The sequence below is a fragment of the Ursus arctos genome, unplaced genomic scaffold (genome assembly GCF_023065955.2).
Source record: "Ursus arctos isolate Adak ecotype North America unplaced genomic scaffold, UrsArc2.0 scaffold_22, whole genome shotgun sequence".
Classification (NCBI taxonomy): Eukaryota; Metazoa; Chordata; class Mammalia; order Carnivora; family Ursidae; genus Ursus; species Ursus arctos.
This window is the reverse complement of record NW_026622897.1, coordinates 53,878,628-53,891,954: the sequence shown is the minus strand read 5'-3', so window position 1 is coordinate 53,891,954 and position 13,327 is coordinate 53,878,628. Positions and strand designations below refer to the sequence as shown.

Genomic DNA, 13,327 nt, shown 5'->3' with positions numbered 1-13,327 from the left:
AACTCTCAAGGAGGAGCTTGCACACTGGCAGCCCATGGGTTGTACTTGCCATATTTTGTTTGGCTTCGACAGTTGGCCAGCAAAGTCTTGATTTAAGGAAAAAAAAAAAAAGGCAGGCCTGGGTAAACAATGAACTTATAGTAGGATAACGCAGAGGACCTTACTTTAGAGTCTAAAGACAATAATGAACTGGAGCTGAAGAGCAGCTTCCCTCTTTCACAGGACAGAAGCTCCCTAATTCTGAGCCTGTGTTTTCATTTTAAAATGGTTGCTTGACCACTCTCTCACACCATACACAAAGATAAACTCCAAATGGATGAAAGACCTCAATGTGAGGCAGGAATCCATCAAAATCATAGAGGAGAACATAGGCTGTAACCTCTCTGACATCGGCTACAGCAACTTTTTTCATGACACATCTCCAAAGGCAAGAGAAACAAAAGAAAAAATGAACTTGTGGGACTTCATCAAGATAAAAAGCTTCTGCACACCAAAGGAAACAGTCATCAAAACAAAGAGGCGACCCACAGAATGGGAGAAGATATCTGCAAATGAAACTACAGATAAAAGGCTGGTATCCGAGATCTATAAAGAAATTCTCAAACTCAATACATGAGAAACGAATAATCAAATAAAAAAATGGGCAGAAGATATGAACAGACACTTTTTCAATGAAGACATACAAATGACTACCAGACACATGAAAAAATGTTCAAAATCATTAGCCATCAGGGAAATTCAAATCAAAACCACCTTGAGATACCACTTACGCCAGTTAGAATGGCAAAAATGGACAAAGCAAAAAACAACAAATGTTGGAGAGGATGTGGAGAAAGGGGATCCCTCTCACACTGTTGGTGGCAATGCAAGTTGGTACAGCCACTTTGGAAAACACTGTGGAGGTCCCTTAAAAAGTTAAAAATAGAGTTACCCTATGATCCAGCAATTGCACTACTGGGTTTTTATCCCAAAGATACAGACATAGTGAAGAGAAGGGCCATATGCACCCAATGTTCATAGCAGCATTGTCCGCAATAGCTAAATTGTGGAATCAACGACTGGATTAAGAAGATGTGGTCCATACATACAATGGAATATTACTCAGCCATCAGAAAGAACGATTACCCAACATTTGCAGCAACATGGACGGGACTGGAGGAGATTATGCTAAGTGATATAAGTCAAGCAGAGAAAGACAATTACCATATGGTTTCACTCATTTATGGAACATAAGAAATAGCAGGAAGATTGGTAGGAGAAGGAAGGGAAGAATGACGAGGGGGGTAAACAGAAGGGGGAATGAACGACGAGAGACTATGAACTCTGGGAAACAAACCGAGGGCTTCAGAGGGGAGGGGGTGGGGAATTGGGATAGGCCGGTGATGGGTATTAAGGAGGGCACGTATTGCATGGAGCACTGGGTGTTATATGCAAATAATGAATCATGGAACACTACATCAAAAACTAAGGATGTACTGTATGGAGACTAACATAACATAATAAAAAATTATTAAAAAAATAAAAATGGGAAAAAAATAAAATAAATAAAATAAAAATCAATAGAGCACGAAAAAATAAATAAATAAAATGGTGATAACAATCCCTACCTCACTTGGTTTTTGTAAGATTATGTGTATAAGGCACTTGGCATAGTAGCTAGCACATAACGAAAGCTCAATAAATGGCAGCTGCTTTTGTGAAGCTAAATATCTCTTGGTAGCCCCTTCATAAACCTAGCTACTCTCCTTAGAAGGAACTCGTCTTCTTTAGATCTTTACTCTCATGTTACCTTCTTAATGAGGCTTTCCTTTGCCAACCTATGTAAAACTAACATCCCCTCCTCTTATGGGCCCTGCTTCATTTTTTCCCACTGCCATTATCACTATCTAACACTATATACTTATTTATTCATCCAGCTTATTACTGGTCTTCCCATGTAGAATATAAGATCCATAAGGCAGAAATTTGTTTTTGTTTTCATTTAAATTGCTGTATCCCTGACACCTAGAAGATTGCCACAGATTTGATAGGTATTAAATAAGTAACTGCTTAATGAATGAACAAATATTTTTCTCAAAGTTTGGTGCCTACACAAAATATTCCAGGTGTGAGTTGACAAGCGCAGGCAGCATAGTATAACGGAACAATTTGTTTGTGTTAACGTAGCCTAGGATTGCAATGAAGATTAAAATTAACAGACTATATAAGAGAGTCTTAACTATACGAAACAAACTAAGGGTTGCTGGAGGGGAGGTGGGGGGGATGGCGTACCTGGGTGACGGGCATTAGGGTGGGCACTTGATGTAATGAGCACTGGATGCTATATGCAACTGATGAATCACTGAACTCTGCCTCTGAAACTAATACTACACTATATGTTAATTAATTGAATTTAAATAAAATTTAAAAAATAAAAAATAGAAAAATAAAATTAATAGATTATATAATCAGAGTATATTTTCAAAAACAGGGGATCACAGACATTTCAGTTGAAAAAATATGAACAGAATGTCTTTCTTCATGAAAAAAGTATCCTTACTAATGCAAATTATGTACCCAAATAGTTATTTGAAAGATTTTTCTATTAATGCTGCAGATACTCTACTTCAGAAATTCGCTAGTGAGGATGAAGACAAATCCCTGTCATCCTCCTGATGTCACAGAGATAAATGGTTGAGCATTACATGTAATGTAAGGTATCTCGATTGCTCTTATAATACCACCCTTCAATAATCCTATTTGGATTTCTTTATTTCAGTCTAGCCCTTACACCGGTAAACTGACTCCTTTCTACTTCTGCTTGGCTGTAAGTCATGTTTAATTCCCAGGCTTAAGATTAGCAGTTGCTGTGCACTGAATGTTCCCACTGAGACCAAGAATTTTCAGAATGTGAAGCAGATTTAGTACTAGCCTCTGCACAGCAGTACAAGTAAATCTGCTGATGAGATAAAAACTGTATTTGCCTTGAATTATTTGGGAAAAAATAAGGGATAATATTTCTCTATGATAAACACTCCCCCCCCCATCCAGGTTTATTTTAAATGGCTCCTTCCCTAAACCTACAATTATAAGCCTCATAATTATTTAGAAGTAACTTCCTGGTTTAATAGAGCTGCCTGTAAATGGTGAAATCCTGAGCTTTAGTGAGATCACTCACTTTTATTCGGTTATTTATTTCAAACAGAAGTCTTAGTTCTCTTTGAAGACTGGCTAACAAGCAGAGTAATCCCAATAAATATAGCTTAGTCTTGGTTCACAAATACATACATACCTGAAAGAAGGTCCTTGGTAGGGGGGTTGTTTGAAGAAAGAATGCATGAGTCACTGTGACTCTTAGCCACTGTCCTAATTTGAGGCTGGAATTCAGAACTGTTAAGAAGGGACATCTGCTTCCGTGGGGCCTTGCCTTTCAGAGTCATAGACTCTAAACTCTGCCCTGAATTAAGATGGTGTTGTAGTCCAAAGAAAGAGTCCTTTATCGTATCAGAGCTCTCTGCAAAGCACAAGTGGTCCTTTCCCCTGTTATAAAATAAAGGAGAACTTTAGCAATATATTACCCATTATGGTAACATTTCACTTTGTCAGAGACAGAAAGTGTATCAATAGTTTATAGCAGTGTAGCTTAGACTTTGTAAATCTGTTTTTCATCTCCCAAATGAAATAAATAACAGATGTTTTACCTACTGTTGTATGGTTGTGGCCTAAGTGAGAAAATGAAATAGAGAGCTCAGCTGGAGTACCTGGGTGGCTCAGCGAGTTGAGTTAAGCGTCTGACTCTTGGTTTCAGCCCAGGTCATGATCTCAGGTCATGAGATCGAACCCCATGTTGGGCTCTGCGCTAAGCGGGGAGTCTGCTTGAAGATTCTCCCTCTGCCCCTCCCCTCACTTGTGCACATGCAAGTGTCTGTGCTCTCTTGCTCAAATAAATAAATCTTGAAAAAAAGAAAGAAAGAGCTCAGTGCAGAGCCTGACACAAAGCAAATGCTCTATAGTTCCTTAAAATAAAAATCTATTTCTCTTACTCCATCCTGTTTCATGAAATACTGCCCTTTCCCTCTTTTTTGTTCATGGGCATCTCTCGTGGCGTCTGTAAATGACTTAGTTACATTTATTTACCTGTACATTGGCCTCCCCACCAGATTGTGAGCAGTCCTCAAAGACAAGAATTGTGTCTTATTAATTTCTATGCCCAGTACTTGGTACTGGACCAGGCACACAGTGGATACTTAATATTTATTTGCTGATTGAATGACTACTTTCAGTCTTTCATCCAAACACAAAGAACAGAAATTATGAGCACAGTGTGAGTTAGCTGACAGACTGTGGTAATTACCTTGGAGTGGCTGATCTACTACTGTTAGCTGCTAACTCTTTTCCGTCAATTTTGTTGGTAGGCATCCTATGGGGTCTTGATGGAACTAGAAACTGGGTACTGCTGGGTTCAGTATATTCTCTGAATTCCTGGTCAGATAAAAGCACATTTTCTTTCACATCAGTGGTAGGAAGAGGATTGTAGCTGTCATAAGTTTCTGACAGAGGCTCCAGGGCAAGTGAGACCTGAAAGAGACATACACGTAATATATCAGAAATTTTCTTTTGTATCGACTAATTTTAAGACTCCCTGCTTAATATAAATCAATCGTCCCTGTTCCTTATAGGATCAAGTTCAAATTCCTGCAGAAACTTCATCTCTCACTTTGCTCCCCTCCTCCATCTCTCTCTCCTAGATACACCAATTATTTTGGGTTCTCTAAATGTACCTTATGTTTCATTCCCTTATGCCTTGTATATGCAATTTCTTCCAGTATTGCTTTCTCTGTGAAAACTTTGTTTTTGTTTTCTTTTTAATTTTTTAAAAAAGATTTTTATCTATTTGAGAGAGCATGGGGGGGTAGAGGGGGAAGGAGAAGCAGACTCCCCACTGAACTAGGGAGCCAGATGCGGGGCTCGATCCCAGGACCCTGGGATTATGACCCAAGCTGAAGACAGATGCTTAATTGCTTAACTGACTGAGCCACCAGTTGTCCCTGTGAAAATTTCTTTTTCCAGGTAGAGATGCCATGGCCACTCCCTTCTTTATGTTTCCACTTATTCTGTATCTATCCATCAATATAACCCCCAATTATTGAACTCTTTACTACAGGGCATAAGGTGTGGTAAGCTCCTCACACAAAGAAGCTCATGTGATGATATAACTCCGTCAGGCAAGTGTACTGTTCTATTTGAAGATTAAAAAAAAAAAAGCTTACAGGAGGTATTTGTAACTTTTAGCTTATGCATTACCCTGATTAGATTTTTAATTCTTTGAAGGCATGGATTAGCATAGTACACACTTGGCGTACAAGTCTATTTTGCTTAATAATGCCTATTATGTGGCTAACAGACACATGAAAAAATGTTCAAAATCATTAGCCATCAAGGAAATTCAAATCAAAACCACACTGAGATACCACCTTACGCCAGCTAGAATGGCAAAAATAGACAAGGCAAGAAACAACAATTGTTGGAGAGGATGTGGAAAAAGGGGGTCCCTCCTACATCGTTGGTGGGAATGCAAGTTGGTACAGCCACTCTGGAAAACAGTGTGGAGGTCCCTTAAAAAGTTAAAAATTGAGCTACCCTATGATCCAGCCATTGCACTACTGGGTGTTTACCCCAAAGATACAGACGTAGTGAAGAGAAGGGCCATATGCACCCCAATGTTCATAGCAGCAATGTCCACAATAGCTAAATCGTGGAAGGAGCCGAGATGCCCTTCTACAGATGACTGGATTAAGAAGTTGTGGTCCATATATACAATGGAATATTACTCAGCTATCAGAAAGAACGAGTTCTCAACATTTGCCACAACATGGACGGCACTGGAGGAGATAATGCTAAGTGAAATAAGTCAAGCAGAGAAAGACAACTATCATATGATTTCTCTCATCTATGGAACATAAGAACTAGGATGATCGGTAGGGGAAGAAAGGGATAAAGAAAGCGGGGTTAATCAGAAGGGGGAATGAAACATGAGAGACTATGGACTATGAGAAACAAACTGAGGGCCTCAGAGGGGAGGAGGGTGGGGGAATGGGATAGGCTGGTGATGGGTAGTAAGGAGGGCACATATTGCATGGTGCACTGGGTGTTATACACAACTAATGAATCATCGAGCCTTACATCGGAAACCGGGGATGTACTGTATGGTGACTAACATAATATAATAAAAAATCATTAAAAAAAAAATAATGCCTATTATGTCTGATGAATAAAAGAATAACAACACCTTCTACATCCTTATTGTTGGTTATTTAAGAAAAATAAGACCCTAGTTCTATGCTGGAGATGAGGCAGGGCAAAGAAGGAGAAACATTAATATGAAAAGTAATCACTGGAAGTTTCTTTTATCATCTCATTCCTGTGAGTTTAGGTTCTCTATTAAATGGCTCTCCAGTCCTCTAAAAAGCCTAATGGAAGAACGAAGCCTAGAAAAATAGTCTAAGGCAAAACTTTAGGAAAGAAATCGAAGAATATACCACAAAAGAAAAGAATAATGGTGCTGAAAGTTCAATTACAATGACAGAGAAAGCAGAAGGAATTGTTCCAGCAGCCCAAGAGTCAAATAATGATGAAGGGCCTAACACAAAGAGGAAAGGTTGCAGTTAGATATTTTAAGATGTCTCTGGAAAGGTCAATGGAATAATTTGTGCAGAGAAACTGCCAAGGTACAGACTCAATAAACTACACTTGGGTCTTGATGAGAATTTTGTTCTTGAACAGGTAACATAAAGTCCTTTAAATTTATTCACCACCAAGATTTTCTGCAAAGACCAATGACAGGAATGCAGTCGGATAAATACTCTGTGCTGTGATCGCTATAATGGCATTACACAAAGTCCTGGCTGCCCAATGTAAATGCCAGAAAGTATTCCCTTACCGTTCATCAATTCCCAAAAGACTGCCTCTATATTTTAGAAACAAAGACGACACTGAGAATAAAGGCGTATGTCCGTGGCCTTAACAATGATCTGCTGTCAGGCTACTGAGTTTTGCTTTTTCTCTAAGCAGATCTGAACCAACCACAGAACAGCTCATAGGGCTATACTACCAGTGGCCCTTAAAGAAAGAAGAAGGTCCAGGTACCTGCCACACCAATCTTATAATCAAAACATGTGCCTGCCTAACTCCTCTGCTCAATTAGCAAATATTTGTTGATACTAGCTCAGTGCCAGGCTCTGTGCTACCTGTCTGAGGCAAAGAGATGAATAAAACATGGAACCTGATCCAGAGGACCACAGTACCTCACAGAAGAACTTAAAAGGAATAATTTTAATATAAAATGGTGAGCTCTGAGGTAGGGATGTATACTGGGTGGTAAGAGAAAGGGTGGTCTGAACTTGAGGAAGAGGTGAGGAAGGAGTGCCAGGGATGGTTTCCAGAAGTGAAAAATAAACCTCTGGATTCAGAATCTTAAATATGAATGATACAGGTAAGGCTGAGGGAGACTGAGGTAAAACATTCCGGGCAGAGGGAAGAACATGAGCCAAGTTTTAGAGATATAAAATAAATATTGTTCCAGCAATTCCTACAAGTCCAAGGGATTGCCACTTGTCACCCCCGCTTCCACACAGTGTATCCAATATACTCCTATATTCATCTCCCAAATCATCATTCTTGTCCACCTCAGTCATGCTCCTCTCCAATCATGTTCATCCTTGTGCTCACTCCTCTGCCAACGCCTTCATGGAGCCCTGTAGGATTTCTATTTACACAAACTACCTTACCACTTCAACTGAACATCTCTTTTTTAAAATGTCCCAATTTCTCCAAAGTCTTCTCCAATGTAAACTACTTCTTTTACCAGCCAGGATAAAGGAAGTTGACTTATTTCTTTCTGGTGCCTTCTCCAGACCATTATTCTATCACTTAAAGAACATTATTCTATCACCTAAAGACATCACATCTTTTCAGAAGCCCATGCCATCCACAAATACCATAAATTTACCATAAGATTCTCACATCGATAATAGAGCAACCCTAGGGATATTCATCATTCTTCTCTCAATGACTCAAGGCTCTCTTTAGCACTCAGCTGCCTATAATTACCTACTACAACATCTATCAGTATCAATGATAGCATATTAGTATGCCTATTTTTCAGACTTATGCTGGTCAACACACCATTTTACAAAATTTAAAAATTATTTAACAATGCTTTAATATACCAAATTTTATGTAAAATTTTGGAATTCTGGTTCTCTTGAAAAATCAGAAGGCCCAACAATGCTGGGCTTCCATTCCAATGTGGCAAAAATTAGCTGAAGTAGATTAGTGGCTTTAGTCTGGGCACACGTTCCAATCTGAAAAGTCCCCAGCCAAGTCCCAATGAGGCAGAGTGATAACTGTGGTTTATCATCCCACTTGGTCTGCTAGGGCTTTTAAAAATTTTACTTTCTTACAATAAAATGGACATTTTTGTGTTTATACACTTCTATAAATTTTAACCTCTGAATAGATGCATGTAACCACCACCATAACCAAGATAGAGAACACTTCCATTACCCCAAAAAACTCCCTGGAACTACCCCTCTGTAGTCACACTCTCTCTTCACCTCTAATCCCTAGCAACAGCTGATCTATTCTCAACCACTATAGTTCTGGAGTTTTGAAAATGTCATATAAATGGAAATATAAAGTATGTAACCTTTTTTTTTAAGATTTTTATTTATTTGACAGAGAAAGAGACAGCAGTGAGAGAGGGAACACAAGCTGGGGGAGTGGGAGAGGAAGAAGCAGGCTCCCAGCGGAGCAGGGAGCCCAATGCAGGGCTCGATCCCAGGACCCAGGGATCACGCCCTGGGCTGAAGGCAGACGCTTAATGATTGAGCCACCAGGCGCCCCAGTATGTAACCTTTTGAGATGGGCTTCTTTCACTCAGAATAATGCCCTCAGATTCATCAATGTAGTGCATGTATCAGCAGTTCATACCTTTTTACTGACTTGGTAGTATTCTATTGTTAACATGGCTTGTCACATTGGTTGATTTTCAAAGACCAAGACAGCCTTGCATTCCTGGGATAGACCCCACTTGGACATAGTCTCATTACTCTTTTTATATACTGCTGGGCCCAACTTGCTAATATTTTTTTGAGGATTTTTAGGTTTATTTTTAGGTCTAGATCTTACACTGTCCTCTATTTTGCTATCAAGGTGGTACAAGCCTCATAAAATAAGTTGAAAAGTATTTTCTCCTCTTCTGTTTTCTGGAAAAGACTGTGAAAATTGTGAAAGATTGTGAAATTTCTTTTTCTAAATGTTTGGAAGAATTCACCAGTGAAATTATCTTGGCTTAGATTTCTTTTTTGGAAGGACTTAAACTACAAAAGCAATTTCTTTAATAATTACAGGTCTATTCGGGTTATATATTTTATTGAGTGATTTTTGGTAATTTGTGGTTTTCAAAGAATCGACTGATTTCATCTAAATTGTCAAATTTATGTGTACAGAGTTTATACTATTCCCTGCCTTTGAGTTCTGTGGGCTGTGGTCTCTCTTACAGTACAATCAAGAGGAAAGTGAAATATTTCTTGTGTCCAAGAAAGAGAGAACTAGAGATCCATGATTTTCAAAAGGAATGCCAGAAGGCATATTTCTTTGTAGAAGAGCATAACCCTACTGATGAAATAAGGCAAAGAAAATGTGACTGTTGGGAGGGAAAATGTGACTGTCAAAGATAGCATTATGAAACAAACTACAATAGGATTATAATTACTATATAGAAAAGATGCATGATAGAAATGGAATAAACAGAAAGGTACTGATTTTAAATAGGGTTTGTTTTTTAAATGCAAATAAAATAAGTGGTACTCCTATGACATAAAATAATGTATTTAAGATAAACAAAACTTTAAGGTATCAAAGTCTCCTATAGACGGTAACATTTATTAAAGAATGCAGCAGAATTTGTGAATAACATTTGCATATGTAGGTCTAATTAAAAGTATAGTTGTTCCCAATGTTAGTGGTATGGCTACAAACTCACAAGGTGAGCTGAGTAAAAATGTTAAATAATTTGTGGTATTTTTCTTTGTAGCTGAGGAGAACACAGATAAAAACAACTTCCTGACAGCTGTGTTTATTTAGAGTATCAGTGAGAATTTTTATGTGAGTGAAAAACTTTCGGAGGAGATGCTATGGCAAACAAATCAAGGAAATGGTATTTCTTTTTTTCTTTTTTTTAAAGATTTTATTTATATATTTGTCAGAGAGAGACAGAGAGTGAGCACAAGCAGGGGGAGTGACAGGCAGAGGGAAAGCAGGCAGAGGGAGAAGCAGGCTCTCTGCTGAGCTAGGAGCCCAATGTAGGACTTGATCCCAGGACCCCGGGGTCATGACCTGAGTGAACAGCAGACAGATGCCTAACAAACTGAGCCACCCAGGCATCCCAGGAAATGGTATTTCTCCAAACTGAGAAATGTCTTAAAAAGTTTATTAAAGACTGATAACGGATGATGTCTTTTTGTTGACAACAGACTTGTTTCAAAATTTAAATTCAAAGTGGCAACATTTTGCCAAAGAACCGCAAACATACTGTCTTGTTTACTTCACCTAAAAAGCTAAAAATCAAGTAACACACACGTATAATTAACATATAAATTAATTAAACTCCTGTGGTCGATGTTTTGCTTGATAAACTGGATAAGCAGTACTGTAACCTGTTATTACTACATGAATACTAGGGGGTATGAAGCTGTGTGTGGTGTTAAATGTTTTTGCTTGAGTTAAAAGAAGTCACCTGGTTTATGTTTGGTTTTTTTTTTAAAGATTTTATTTTTATTTATGTGACAGAGAGACAGCCAGCGAGAGAGGGAACACAGCAGGGAAGTGGGAGAGGAAGAAGCAGGCTTCCAGCGGAGGAGTCCGATGTGGGACTCGATCCCGGAACGCCGGGATCAGGCCCTGAGCCGAAGGCAGACGCTTAACGACTGTGCTACCCAGGCGCCCCTGGTTTATGTTTTTGAAGGAGAAATCCCAACCTCAGATCACCAGCAAGTACTGATCAAATACATGGACTATTTTAATGGACACTATAGACTATATAAACTATTCAATTACTTATCTGCGAGTGCATTCACAAGGAATCATATACTATGATATTCGATTTATTCATTCTTTTATGACTGTATCTTTGGAAAATTTATTTGGCAAAGAACCATCTATCCTACTTTTTCTGTATTTTTAATGCTTGAAATAGGATTTCCAGACATCAAAGTGATGGCATGAAATACATTTCTAAAACTGTAGAGCTAAAGACCAACATCCTAAAAAGACTTTTTCGATTTCAAATGTTAAGAAAACCAACACTGTTCAATTTGCCTTTCTCAATTTATACTGAAAGTGTAACATGGAAGTTAATGCAGTGTAGTACAATATTTAAGCTTAAATATGCCTGAATATCTTAGAAATAAAATCCAACTTCAAAAACTACTGTGCCAAGATTCTGCCTTTGTTTGGAAATAAAGGCAGCCATGTTTATGAACAGTTATTTTGTTATGAAACTGACTAAAAACCAAATTTTATTCTTAAGTGGTTTTTAAAAATGCATGCTATAATGCCCATCAAATATAAAAACGTCTGGCACTGATAACTTGGTAGACTAGTAAAAGTATCAAGTTTTTAGCCAAATCAAAGGAACTGATTTCAAAAGCAAAGAATTTATAAAGAAGTAATCTCTACACCCAACATGGGGCTCAAACTCATGACCCTGAGATCAAGAGCTGCATGCTCTTCCAAATGAGCCAGCCAGGCACCCCAAGTTTGGTATTTTTTAAGTTTATTATATTTTTGGCAGTTGATTTTTCTTACAGTCAGCCTGTTTGACTCATTTGTTATTTTCAACATCTGACCTATACCAATAATGGAATACAGAAAAGCTTTCTCTCTCCAACAGCTTGGTTCTAATGATCTTCATTGTCAAACTACTCTCAGCACCCTCCAGCCAGTTTTGGTCTTGTTATTATTTAAAACTGTTCTAACTCCATAATCTCAGTTTCCCTTTAATAACTATGCATCTATCTTCTTGAGGTCGAATTAAACCTGATCTTCTTCACAGCAACAATCTAAAGCCACCTCTATTCATCTTCCAGTCTATCAGCTGCCCATTGGCTTCACTTACCACTTGCCAAGAGGGATTCCATATTTAGTCAATTCATGACTGTTTTGGGGGACAGCAAAGCAGTGGTATGATAAGAACTCCATCACTTACTACATGCTCTTTTTAAAAAGTTTTTTAAAAAGATTTATTTATTTTAGAGAGAGAGAGGAAAAAAAGCGAGCTCGGGGAAGGGCAGGGGGAAAGGGAGAGAAGCAGATTCCCCAATGAGTGTGGAGCCCAATGCAGGGCTCAATCCCACAACCCTGAGATCACGACCTAAGCCGAAAACAAGAGTTTGATGCTTAACCAACTGAGCTACCCAGGTACCCTAGAAGTTATTTTTTAAATTAACATTTTACATTCATTTAAAGAGTCAAACAGTTCTATTACAAAAACGAGTCCCTCACATAGACCCCCATATTTTTCTTTTCCCAAAGGCAACTACTTTCAACTCCTGCCCCCGATTCTTATGGTATTTACCTCTATAGTTCCAAATAATGTGCTTATATTTATGTCACATCTTGATTCCCCCCTCAGTTTTCAGGCATTATCTTCTGACTTCCTAATATGGAAGATAAAAATCTAGCCTAATCCCACATCCTTCTACCTCCTTATCTTCCAACCTGCCCATCTAGTTATACTATAAACATTGATTATTGATCTAACCAAAATGACTATATGAGCATGTACTCTATTTAAAGCTGAACCATGAGATGCACTGATTACTTTTCCTTTCCTGTGAAGGGGCCAGAGAATTAATATTTCAGGCTTTGCATGCCATATAGTCTCTGTCATAATTTTAGTAGTCCCCCTCTTATCCAGAGGGGATACGTTCCAAGACCCCCAGTGGATGCCTGAAACTGCAGATGGTACTGAATCCTATCTATACACCATGTTTTTTCCTATACATACATAACTATGACAAAGTTTAATTTATAAATTAGATACTAAGGATTAACAATAATAAAATAAATTATGTAAATGTGGTTTCTCAAAATATCTTTTACTGTACTCACCCTTCTTCTAGTGATAAGATGATAAAATGCATATGTGATGAGATTAAGTGCAGTGAATGCCATAAGCATTGGGACATAGCAACAGGCTACTATTGATCTTCTGAGGATAAGTTAGGAGGATCACCTGCTTCCTGACTGCACTGAAACCACCAAAAGAGAAATCGAGGACAAGGGG

The 13,327-nt window shown here is 38.3% G+C and overlaps 1 protein-coding gene across 4 annotated transcripts in view; it reads right to left on the bottom strand.

The window, feature by feature from the left end:
- C2CD3 (C2 domain containing 3 centriole elongation regulator) overlaps positions 1–13,327 on the bottom strand; it is a 132,205-nt gene that overhangs the window by 106,636 nt on the left and 12,242 nt on the right. For all 4 annotated transcript variants that reach the window (XM_057316704.1, XM_026518082.4, XM_026518083.4 and 1 more), the window contains 2 exons: positions 4,334–4,557; positions 3,272–3,519 (listed from right to left, as the gene is read on the bottom strand). In XM_057316704.1, coding sequence (XP_057172687.1) covers positions 3,272–3,519; positions 4,334–4,557 — 472 coding nt within the window. The remainder of the gene's footprint in view (positions 1–3,271; positions 3,520–4,333; positions 4,558–13,327) is intronic.